The sequence below is a fragment of the Fragaria vesca genome, linkage group LG3 (genome assembly GCF_000184155.1).
Source record: "Fragaria vesca subsp. vesca linkage group LG3, FraVesHawaii_1.0, whole genome shotgun sequence".
In the NCBI taxonomy this organism is placed as follows: Eukaryota; Viridiplantae; Streptophyta; class Magnoliopsida; order Rosales; family Rosaceae; genus Fragaria; species Fragaria vesca.
Window position 1 is genome coordinate 16,833,789 of NC_020493.1, and position 12,353 is coordinate 16,846,141.

At 40.9% G+C, this 12,353-nt stretch overlaps 2 protein-coding genes across 2 annotated transcripts; one reads left to right on the forward strand and one right to left on the reverse strand.

Moving 5' to 3' along the window:
* Positions 1-642: 642 nt before the first annotated feature.
* LOC101292876 lies at positions 643-3,765 on the forward strand. Its single transcript, XM_004294443.1, has one exon. It carries the CDS (start codon positions 643-645, stop codon positions 3,763-3,765), a length of 3,123 nt encoding a protein of 1,040 aa, XP_004294491.1.
* A 411-nt stretch (positions 3,766-4,176) lies between these two features.
* LOC101296641 lies at positions 4,177-11,278 on the reverse strand. Its single transcript, XM_004294457.1, has 14 exons — positions 11,121-11,278; positions 10,427-10,533; positions 9,999-10,094; positions 9,035-9,133; positions 8,574-8,653; positions 7,621-7,719; positions 7,103-7,226; positions 6,281-6,354; positions 5,698-6,181; positions 5,502-5,564; positions 5,217-5,351; positions 5,097-5,140; positions 4,787-4,984; positions 4,177-4,676 (listed from the first exon to the last, which is right to left on the reverse strand). Exons 1-13 carry the CDS (start codon positions 11,258-11,260, stop codon positions 4,982-4,984), a joined length of 1,548 nt encoding a protein of 515 aa, XP_004294505.1. The 5' UTR covers positions 11,261-11,278; the 3' UTR covers positions 4,177-4,676; positions 4,787-4,981.
* Between the last annotated feature and the right edge of the window lie 1,075 nt (positions 11,279-12,353).

Genomic DNA, 12,353 nt, shown 5'->3' on the forward strand with positions numbered 1-12,353 from the left:
AGGGCCAGTGTGTGTCGATCACCACTCACCACTAAGTGATCGATCAGATCCCAGGATTCATAGAAGTGTGGGAAAGAGGTTTGGGTGTGTCATCTTTGTCAAATCTCCAGTAGTCCAGTTATCACAAAAGCAGAAAAAGCAATCTTAGCCTGTTAGGCCGGTGGTGACACAAAAGCTGGTCGTCTTTGAAAAAAGCTTACCCATTTACATAGATGCAAATTACTTAATCTGAGGGAATCTTCAGGCTCTTGCTAAAGAAGCAAAATAATATAACAAGCTAGCTATGGAATAAATCAAAGATAATGCATGGGACGGCCTCAAAGCTGCTTGGGGATCAAGTTAAGCTAGCACAGCACCCACCACCTTTGGCTGCCCTTTAGTTTTCTTTATCTCCCTATTCGATCCCAAACCCTCATCACACGCTTTTACTCTTTTCCAGTTTTCCCTTACGTACCCTACAGCTAGAATCCCACTACTTCCCCATTTCCCGATCATCATCAATCACTGTGACTCCTTTCATCTTTCTTCATTATATAGTTTTCTCCATACTACATATCTACGTATTATTACTCTTCCTCTTCCTCGGTTTGATCTATCTTACAATGAGATATAGTAAACACTGTTAAAACTTACTACTGATTAATGGCAACTGTTCGGAAGCTCATAGTTGAGGTGGTCGACGCACGGGACCTTCCGCCCAAGGACGGCCACGGCACGGTGAGTCCATACGTCCAGGTGGACTACTACGGCCAGCGAAAACGGACGCAGACTGTTATAAAGGACCTGAACCCTAAATGGAACGAGCTTCTCGAGTTCAACGTCGGGAAACCTTCTGACGTTTTCGGGGATGTGCTGGAACTCGACGTCTATCATGACAAGAACTACGGCCCCACCACCCGGAACAACTTCCTCGGCCGACTCCGGCTGACGTCGTCTCAGTTTGTGAAGAAAGGCGAGGAGGCTCTTATATACTTCCCCTTGCAGAAGAAGAGCCTCTTCAGCTTTATTCAGGGCGACATTGGCTTGAAGATTTATTACGTCGACGAGGCTCCACCACCTCCTCCTCCGCCGCCGGAGGAACCCAAGGCTCCTGAGCCCGCGCCGCAAGAGGAAGCTAAGCCTGCTAAAACTACGGCTCCACCACCGGCTGAGGAAGCAGCACCACCACCTCCGGAATCTGAGAAGAAAGAAGAAGCGGCGCCACCGGTAACGGAGCTACCGCCGCCGTCAGAAAACGAGAAACCTGCTGAGGAACCACCGGCTGAGGCAGCCGCGCAACCACCGGAGACTGCAGCAGCTGAAACTGCAGAATCCGATCAGTTACCGCCACCACCGCCACCGCCACCAGAAATCTATGCCGAGAAGCAGCAGCTAGGTCAAAATGATCATATTGAGATGATGTCAGCTTCTTCCGTATCGAAATCAGTGCCGGAGATCAAGTTCGTCGGCGGAATCAACGGTCCACAGCCAATGGCCCGCCGCCCCTCAGGAGTCCCAAGCTACACACAGCTGGAGCCAACTGAGAGTATGTCAATCGATCGTCCGACGTCGTTTGATCTGGTGGAGAAGATGCATTACCTCTTCGTCCGAGTAGTCAAGGCCCGCTACCTCCCTGCCAACGGCAGACCCGTCGTCAAGATCTCCGCCTCCAACTACCACGTGACGTCAACCCCCGCCAGAAAAACCAACTGCTTCGAGTGGGACCAGACCTTCGCTTTTGGCCGCCAGTCCCCGGACTCCGCTTCCATCCTCGAAGTCTCCGTCTGGGACCCGCCAATCCCCGACCCAACCGGCGTGGCCTCCGGGCACAACTTCCTCGGCGGAGTCTGTTTCGACGTGGCGGAAATCCCGCTGAGGGACCCACCGGACAGCCCCTTGGCCCCGCAGTGGTACAGATTAGAAGGAGGCGGATCCCGCATCAACGGGGATCTGATGCTCGCCACGTGGATGGGTACCCAAGCCGACGAATCATTCCCCGACGCGTGGAAGACCGACACCGCCGGAAACCCTAACGCACGCGCGAAGGTGTACCAGTCCCCCAAGCTCTGGTATCTAAGGGCAACAGTCGTAGAAGCACAAGACGTCGTCCCCATAACGACGTCGTTAAAGGAAGCCACGTTCCAAGTCAAAGCCCAGCTGGGCTTCCAGTCTCTCAAGACCGAGGCTTCCCTGACCCGAAACGGCACGCCGTCTTGGCACCAGGACTTGATATTCGTGGCCGCCGAGCCCTTCACCGATCACTTGGTGTTCGTATTGGAGAACCGGCAACCGAAAGGGACGGTCACATTGGGGTTCGCAAAGATACCACTCACCGCCATCGAACGCCGTGTCGACGACCGGAAAGTGGCGTCGAAATGGATCAGCTTGGAGGATCCAAAAGACGAGAAGAGAATGTACACCGGAAGATTGCACGTGCGGCTTTACTTCGATGGAGGATATCACGTGATGGATGAGGCGGCGCACGTGTGCAGCGACTACCGCCCCACGGCCAGGCAGCTATGGAAGCCACCGGTTGGCACTGTGGAGCTTGGTATTATTGGATGCAAGAACTTGATACCGGTCAAGACTGTGAACGGTAAAGGTTGTACGGATGCGTATTGTGTTGCCAAGTATGGTTCTAAGTGGGTACGTACACGGACCGTATGCGATAGCTTGGAGCCCAGGTGGAATGAGCAGTATACTTTCAAGGTCTTTGATCCTTGTACAGTGTTGAGTATCGGTGTGTTTGATAGCAGTGGAGTCTTCGAAACCGACGGCCCGAGGGACGCCACGCGTCTCGACTTTCGAATTGGGAAGGTACGTGTACGTATATCGACTCTGACTACGGGTAGAGTGTACAAGCATACGTATCCGTTGTTGGTCTTGTCTCCGGCGGGTTTGAAGAAAATGGGGGAAGTGGAGATTGCCATACGCTTTGCTCGTGTGAGTCCTATCTTGGATTTGGTCCACGTCTACTCGCAGCCTTTGTTGCCTTTGATGCACCACATAAAGCCGCTAGGAGCGGGGCAACAAGAGATGTTGAGGCGAGCGGCGGTAAAAATCGTGGCAGCACATCTGTCACGATCGGAACCGCCACTTGGCCGTGAGACGGTTCTCTACATGTTGGATGCGGACTCACAAGGGTTCAGCATGAGGAAAGTTCGTGCTAACTATTTCCGGATCATCAATGTCGTGGCCGGAGTAATGGACATTGTGGGGTGGATAAACGACACTCGTTCGTGGAAGAAGCCGATGGCGACTATATTGGTGCACGCATTGTTGGTGCTGTTTGTGTGGTTTCCTGATTTGATAATCCCAACTTTGCTATTTTACGTCTTCGCAATCGGCGCGTGGAACTACAGGTTCCGTTCTCGGGTCCCACTTCAACACTTTGATCCAAAGCTCTCACTGGCAGATACAGTTGACCGTGATGAACTTGACGAGGAGATCGATATGGTGCCAAGCAGCAGATCGTATGAGGTGGTGAGGGCCAGGTACGATAAGCTACGGACGCTTGGGGCACGTGTCCAGACGGTATTGGGGGATTTTGCCACGCAAGGAGAGCGCGTGCAGGCGTTGGTGACGTGGCGTGATCCACGTGCGACGGGGATTTTTGTTGGACTGTGCTTTGTAGTAGCAATGGTGTTGTACTTGGTTCCGTCCAAGATGGTGGCAATGGCGTTCGGGTTTTACTACCTGCGCCATCCGATCTTTCGCGACAGAACGCCGTCGCCGGCCCTGAACTTTATGAGGAGGCTTCCTTCACTGTCCGATCAACTTTTGTAGAGCTAGCTGTGTTGACATTCAGAAGCTGGTGCTTTCAGAAAGGACTACAAGGAAGGAAGGAAGGACTACAAGGAAGTTGTATGACTACAAGGAAGAGTAGTTTATTTGGTAATTTTGGGTAAGCAGCTGTATGTAGGCAAGGACTACAAGGAAGAGTTATAATAAAACATAGATATATGTAACTCCTGTGAAATATGGAATGCATTTTTCATTAGTAGCGTACAGCTCCAATTTCTGAATGGTGCTAAAATTACCCTACACGTTTTAGCAATTTATATATAACAAGTGAAAATTCTCCACAATGGCTACTGCAGAAGGCCGACTTGACCGTGTAAACTGCTACATATAATGTTATATAGCAGCTCCCATGACTGGGACGCCATCAAGCACAATCGTATTGAGAGACAATACTTTAGCAAATATAAGCAAGGGTACCCATAACTCCATAAGAAATTACATGTGATTTATACCATTAGCAAATATCCAAGTACAATTCATGTTTCTTTTGAGCGCATATATTAGCAATTCCATGGTGCTTTATACCAAAGGCTCACCAATTAACCATAAGCAAATCATAACACTACCAAATCAATTACTATACTTTCTTAGCCTCATACCACACAAAAACTTGCAAGGTATAATTATTAACACCTTAAACATACGGTACTGTTCACCACAAGTTCTTGTACGCTAGAAGTCCACCCCGCTATGCATCCTGAAGCGAGTAGATCAAGTATCTTTTTCCCACCGAACACTTCACTACTTGACCTATACATATGGCAGTACAATAAAGTTCTAAAACGAAAATCAAAAGTCAACCATCTCTCATAATTTGTCATCTTGTCTCTAGGACCTCATAACTTCACACTTGTGGTTCCGGCACGAGTAAAATCTCACACCTAAGAAAATATCTACATGCATTTATGTTCCAAATTAATACAAGATAATAAAATCAACAAAAAAGAAGTATGAAATTGCAACCAACGGATTAGATTTTTTTCAAAACGAAATTGGAGCTTACCCTATTTTGGCGCAATCAAAGCTCTCCTTTTAGGTATACCTCCTTTTCCACCGTGTCTTCAATGGAGGCCTCAAAACATGATTCTAGAGATGATTGCCTTGATTATACGAACAATTGAATGATATGATCTGATTTCACCAGCACCATGATGATTTTAAACTACACCATGATCAGGTAGGCATGGCCTGTGTTTGATTACTAGAAAAATGGTAGCAATCAGTCATGATAGTTTGCATCTTTGTAATGTTCAGATATTCGGTAACTGCACAAAAGTTTGTGCATAACCAAGAAAGAAAAGATAAGGACTTACCAGAGTTGAGTATTCTATGAACCAGAAGACTTCTGAACCCAAACCTGTTTCTGCAAGCATACAATGAAAGATTCTTAACATCAAACCAAGGTGAATAAATTGTGAAAACGTGCATGTAACTGATGTATACCTCAGGGGCACCATGAACAGCAGCAGCAGCACCTCTTTTTGATGACTTCCCCTCACTTGTATTTAGAGAGCCATCATCTTTCATGCTAGAGGCAGTTCCACGGCGACCGAAATGTCGATTGGATCCTAGCCAAATTATAAAATCTGTTTAACAGACGTGACAGTAACTAAAGTACATTTAAAAAATCATAATGACATGACCATAGGTTCAGAAGACTGATGTCACGCTTAGAATATAAAACTAAACATTGTCAACATGAGTAAGACTACGCCCACCTGTGGGAACTTCTCCCGTCCTACTTCCATAAGATGTGTCAGCTTTCACTTCTCCATGGGGAACTAGAAAATCAAACAGACAGTGAGATTTGACTGGGAAGGGTGCTTTGACACAAAAAGTATAGTCCTAATTAGATCTATCATACACTCGCTAACACTTGAACATCCATATCTTACGCATAGCAGCAGCCTTTACCTTCAACTGAATCAGATAGCAGTTGAGGTCGTTGTGAAGCCGAGGATGACAAATGCTCATCACTATTATGGGAACTCTCAGCACGACGAAGAGGAGTCCAAACACCACGATCTGGTCTATCCTTGTTTCTTGTATGTCTGTCTTGCTTCTCACTAATGTTAGTTGTACCATGCATGTCCTTCTTCGTAAATTTATCAACCATAACCCTCCTTCTATCCCCTTCAGAGCTCATAGAATTAGTTTCATTATTCAATCCTAACCGTGCATTGGAGGGTCGTGGCACACGCTTAATGTCCGAGTTTGGACCCAGGATTTTCTGCTGAGACTGAACTTCTGCTGAAGCTTCCCTTTGGCGTACCTCATTGTGTGAAAGTATGCTTCTGAGAAATCTACCACTAGCATCACGCCTTTGGTTCTGCTTTGGAGAAGCTGAAACTGGGGAACTTCCTATGGATGCCTGATGTTGTGATATACCCTCAGGAGCCTATATAAAATTTAAGATGTAAACAAGCAAGTCCAAAATAGTAGATCACACTGCAGTACTAAATTATTAATAGTAAAATCAACTAAAGAAAACACTCACAGGAGGTGTTTCCCGCTTAAGAAGGATTTTTGTCCTTCCAGAGTCTGCAATCACAGGGATTCCCGAAACAGAACCTTCATTGATGGACATTTTAAATAAGAGAACATACAGAATTCAACAGAACAAAAAATAACACAAATACACATTGTTTTGGTGTTTATGCAAGCAATGTCATACGTATATACTTAATGGTACACAATGATCTACATGGTATGTCACCTATTAGTTCATTTTGCACCGATTCCAATTTGCAGAGATATCAGAACTAGTTTAATATCTAAGCCTTTTGAACATACAATCAGCAATAACCAAATGACATCATCCAGAAAACTTCTTGAACAGAAAGGTATGACTGTATGAGACACAAGTCTTTTTGAAGTTTGGGTGAGAATTCTAGCACATGTGGCCATAATCCAAAACTAGGCAGTGAGTAGGCTCAATTGACTGTGTTCAGAGCAATATACTATTGTAGCATCCATATCCAACAGTTATTATAAAACTTGCTACTGAACTCACATTCAATTCAGAATCCAACAAACTCAACATAAAGGTTCCAACCCTTACACTTATCACATGCTTGAAAACCATAGATATATTATGATGTTTGAATGAACTGGTTAATTAAGATCAAGTTTTGATCTAAATCTAATAAATAACACCACTTCCCAAATCGATACCTGTATTGTTAGAGTAAAAATTAAAATTGAACCAGTTAAGCCAGTTATCAGGTCTAAGAAAATTAGAGCCAAAAGATCCTCTATGCGAAAACACACAATAAACAGTCATTGCCCAAGGAAAAAAAAAACAAATAACACTACGTACCAATTTCATTTCCCATCGTATCTTTTCCACTTGAACTAGCCAATTGATCCTCTCGCCTGGGCAACACATTGAAAGTTGACCTATCCTTTCGACTTGTATATTTAGCCGTGTCTTTTAATATGTACTGTCAATCAAAAGGTAAGTAGAATTTAGTATTTCTCCACTATTCCATGTCACATCATGATGGTACATGCAGCATTGTAAGACATATGAACACTGGTAACAGAAACAAAAGTCAAAAGAATATTTTGCAAATAAAGCTGAATCCATACAAAAGAAATTAGTTATAAGCTACAAACATCCAGTAAAACATACAGATTCTCCTCTCTTAATATTGATACAAAATTGCTTGAGTCAATTCTAGGCTGCACGAAAATGATGATACCAAGAAAAAAAGTATATTATTTTCATTGAGATATATTTCTAACATAATGAACTTTCATGAAATTCAATCTCACATTGCTGCGTAAACAATTTCAACAATTATTATAAAATCTACATACAACAGATGCACATGCCTTTTTCTTCTCAGAGACCCGTTTTGTAGAGGTTGAACCACGTTTGCTAAAAGATGCGGCCCCAGTTCTTCTTCTCACCTTCCGAACAACTGATGAAATCTATTATCAAACAAAATATTCAATAACTCCTGAGGAATCCCGAGATATAAACTACAAAGTTATGTTTACTGAAGCTAATGAAAACAAACATGCTATATCGTCATTTTGAAGTACTAAAAATTTCGTACGAGTAACAAAAGAGAAAATATAATGCATGCATGATATGATATAATTTTATTGAATGATTGATTTACAGCACCCAGTTATTGCAAAACCCATGATGCACCCAAAAAAACTAAACCCCAACATTCCAGAGTATTTACAATTACAATGGGAAGTTAACTGCCCATAGTACGGTATCTACTCCAAAGTTGTCTTTAGTTTTGGACTAATTATAACGGAAAAGGAGCATAGCTATTAAAGAAAATGAGGTAAAAAGATACATAAGTCCATCTAAGGTACCAAAGTGTACCAATGTCAAGTTGACTCAACTCAAAACTCCTCTAATAAGATCAACTGAGCCAAAGGGAATATCCCTAAAGTGATAATACAAAGACAGCAGTATCCCAAATATAGTTCTAGACTACCATGTGTACTCTAAAGTTCTATCTTAATTTTAACATCCATGTTTTCAAAGATGATTGTGCAGCACTACAAATTGAAAGCCAAACATCAATACTAAGTAGCCACTACCGCATATCAAAAGACATGCATATGTGCAAGAATTATTGCGAAATTTGAGAACCAAATAGTCTATAACGTCACCAAAGTATCAGAATTTATAAGACCTAATTTTTTAGTCATTTAGCAAAATTAGTATGTTAACAAGCACGATTAATTGATTTCCACACACACACACACACACACACAGAGAACACACACATAATTAAATAAATAACTTTCAGTGACATCACCTGGGTTCCACTTCCGACAGCTCGTTTTTGACGAATGTATTCCATGAGGGGTGTAACAATAGGAGCTTCTTTTGCGGCACCTAAAAAGAGACAATGGAATGGTGTCAAAGTGGGGTATATAGGGTAACTGAGTGTTATTTCACCAAGATATATTTCCTCACAATCGAGGGAGGGGGATGCCAACTTTGTGGATAGACTAGAATACTATTACAGCTCATCCTGCTAGTCTAACGGCCTAAATGCTCATAAGAAAATGAAAAAATGGAAGTTCTGCCTCAATTTTCTTTTAATACTAAGAAAAAAGCAGCAAAGGTCTGACATCCTAAATCTATATGATGAATCTGAGGTGGAGTCTGGTAACAAAAGGTAGCAGGAAAAGCAGTGGGGATATCTCGAATGAAATACCATTTATTATCATGACACAGACACAAGTACATAGAATCAGCAGACATATAACTTACCAGCTTGTTCAGCTTCCTTTCTCTCCAACTGTATTTCTGCACTAGGAAGATGCTCAGCAGGCTTTGCTATAAGTTTGAGGAACTCCAAATAATCGGGATCTACATTTGTCAGTTAGATCATGTTAGCTTAAGAGCTATGTCAGTAATATACACATATATACATATAACAAATAAACAAATAGAAATTAAAACAAAAGATCAATCCATGTAACAAATTATGGAAGAAGTTATTTAGGGAGGCAAAACTGGTTTGGACAACTCCATCAGAGAGGAATGATTTGTTTAAAGAAAATCTTTCAGCTTTTGGCAAAGGGAAAAAAGCCAGAATTCTTTGGGGTTGTGGGGTGCTAGCGGTAGTTTGGGTGGAAAGATATAGAAGAATATTTGAACCCTATAGTGGGATGGAGAAGGAAGACCTGTGGGAGAGAGTCAAGTTCTGGGCATCCTTATGGGCTTATACTTCTAAGGAATTTAAGGATTATAGTCTTTCTTCCATTATTCTCAACTGGGAAGTAGTTGTAGTTTAATCTATATGTTTCGTTCTAGTTCTAAAAGATGAGCTGCTAAGCCTTTAGTCCTAGCTGCCCTGTTATTTTTAATAAGCGGACTCCTTGTCTGCCTCCTCGTTCTTTGCTTTTTGTATCAATAAAAAGCTGTTTCTCTCCCCAAAAAAAAAAAAAAAAAAAAATACCATGTAACAATTCATGAGTCATGAACTGAAAGCATTTGGTGAGACAGAGAGATATGATAAAGAGAAGACACATAGAAATGCGAGGGAGAAAGAAACCGTATAATTATTTTCAAATGAAAACTTGTGCAAAAAAAGTCAGCTCGAATTTTGATAATATTTGCTCTTAATTTCTTCTCTCACATCTCCATTTTAGATCTCCCCTCTTTCTGTTCTTCTTTTCTCTTCATATGAAAAGAACGAAAAATCTTTATACAAGGAAGCCAAACACAGTACCTTTATATATGGTCCCTTCACGACCATCCTTTTTGTTACTTGGCTTGGGAACACGCTGTGAAGGTGCATATTCAACTATAGACTTGAATTGAGTCCCTAAAAGGAAAAAAAATAAAAAATCACAGTGTCAAGCTATAATAACTACTCCAAAAATATAGAAACAGAATAAGAATGAAATTCTAACATCGCGATACACATATTCATTTACTATTGCAAGGATCAAATAAAGCCTACATTCAGTCTCTCCGTAGCAATTGCTTTTTGAATCCAGTGCACAGAAACTATCGTATAAATCAATAGCACTGTAGCTTATTATAAAAGATAGATATACAATGCATCGAGTCAGATTCATTTAGGCCATAACCTAAACCTATGAAAGCTTTATATGTGTATAACATAGTAAAATCTAATACATTCCATTACATTACCTTTCTCATTAACAAACACATGACCATCAAAGAATTCCGCAAACTCAAAAACATCTTCAGGCCGCTTAAACTCTATGTAGGCTCGAGAATACCTCTGATGCTTATGGCTGCAACAATAGAAAGCTCTATTAAACTCCTTAGATTTCATGCATAAACACAAAAAATGAAAGAACAGAACTTTCAGTTTCAAAACATAACTTCCATTCATCAGGACTTCCACCATCTAACAACCCACCATCCAAATGGGTCAATCATTCAATAACTGTTTTCAACATCTTTTAGCAATCTAGAAAGAAAGGAACCAAATTCAAAATTGAAGCTTATTAACCGACGTCAAAACCAAAGTTTAATATCAACCCTTCTTCAGTTACAAAAACCAGTAATTACTGCAGAATTTCATCAACCCACAGATGGCACCAACAAAGTGACATCCCATAAGAACAATCAAAACTCATCTAAAACACTAATGAAACCAGTCTTAAGAAAAACATAATAAAATTGATAATCCAAATTTTGCTTTCATAAGCATAATAATCACCTAAAAAAAACCCAACACAACAGCCCCAACTAAAATCCCATATTTCTAACTAATTCTAAAGACCCATCACAAACATTCAAAAGGGAAAATCAGCCAAGTTTTACAGTTAATTTTGCAACGAAGAAAGAGATGCGAAGAGGGGTTTGTTTTTTGGACCTGTTCTTTCCGGGACGGAAGCAGAACCAGTTGTGGCGGTCACCGAAGAGGTGGTCGATTTGCTGGAAGAAATCAGACTGAGAAAGAGAGGGAGGCAAGTGGCGAACTAACACCTTCGTCCTCACCAGCGGGTCCTTCATTGTTCCACTGAGATTTCTGGGTCCTCTGTTTCCTTTCTCAATTTTCAGTTTTTCGAGAGGTTATATTTCCAAAAGGGGCACAGAGAATTTCTATGAGTTCTACTTGTGACTTGTGAGTTTCGGGGAAAAATAAAAATATTTTTTATTTTTCATTATTATTATTACCAAAACGTAACAAGGGTAAAATTGTGCAAAATTTAGCGCTTTTACTTATTAAATTATATAGAGCTCAAATATTGATTTAGGATGGCGATTGTAAGAGCATCTCCAACAGCTTCTTTAAAATTTTTCTAAAATGGAAAAGCAAAAGCTAAATTCTCCAAAAAAATTATGATCAAAATCCAGCAGCTTCTCCATTTTTGAGATTTTAGCATTTAATACAACAATAAAATATAATATATCATCATGAATTATAACAAAAAAACATTATATATTTTATTGTAACAATAAACTACACAATCAAATATTTTATTGCTGTTTTAAATTCGTTGGAGTACGTGAATAATTTAATTTTGGGGAATGAAGGCTTTGCTGCAAATTTGGGGAATGAAGGCTTCTTTTTTTTCTTCATCCCCATTTTGAGGAATGGGATGGGGAAGCTGTTGGACCTAAAAAGAGCTATATATTCCTCAAAATTGAGAAGTTCAAGAAAATGGGGAAGCTGTTGGAGATGCTCTAACAAAGTCTTAGAGCATCTCTAATTTTTGGCCTAAATCTTATACATAATGGGTGTGTTTGTTCTGCTAGATATTAAGATTGGATCGGCAAATATTATATAGGGCTGTAAGTAGGCTCGAATTGCTCGTGTTCGACTCGTGCTCGTAAGATAAAAAAAACGAGCCAAGCTTGAATTAAGATATATTCGGCTCGTTTGGCTCGTGAGTAGCTCGTTTTTTTTATGAGTAGCTTGAGTTTGTTCAAAGCTTGGCTCGATTGTGAAAATTTGACTCATAAAAGTTTTTAGCATAAGTAAAATATTATTTTTCAAAATCTTTAATCATTTTATTATATTCCTTTTCAATTGAGAGAGTATGAGAATTTAATTAAAACATAATACAATAAAGAATCGAATACGTGATATTATTTCAGGTCT

Excerpts from the sequence above, each read along its gene's own strand:
- LOC101292876 (XM_004294443.1), top strand. The coding sequence starts at position 643 with ATGGCAACTGTTCGGAAGCTCATAGTTGAGGTGGTCGACGCACGGGAC.
- LOC101296641 (XM_004294457.1), bottom strand. The coding sequence starts at position 11,260 with ATGAAGGACCCGCTGGTGAGGACGAAGGTGTTAGTTCGCCACTTGCCT. Across the intron at positions 9,134-9,998 it reads TGAAGGGACCATATATAAAG|ATCCCGATTATTTGGAGTTC; the intron begins GTACTGTGTTTG and ends TGACAAATGTAG. Across the intron at positions 8,654-9,034 it reads AAAGGAAGCTGAACAAGCTG|GTGCCGCAAAAGAAGCTCCT; the intron begins GTAAGTTATATG and ends GTCTCTTTTTAG.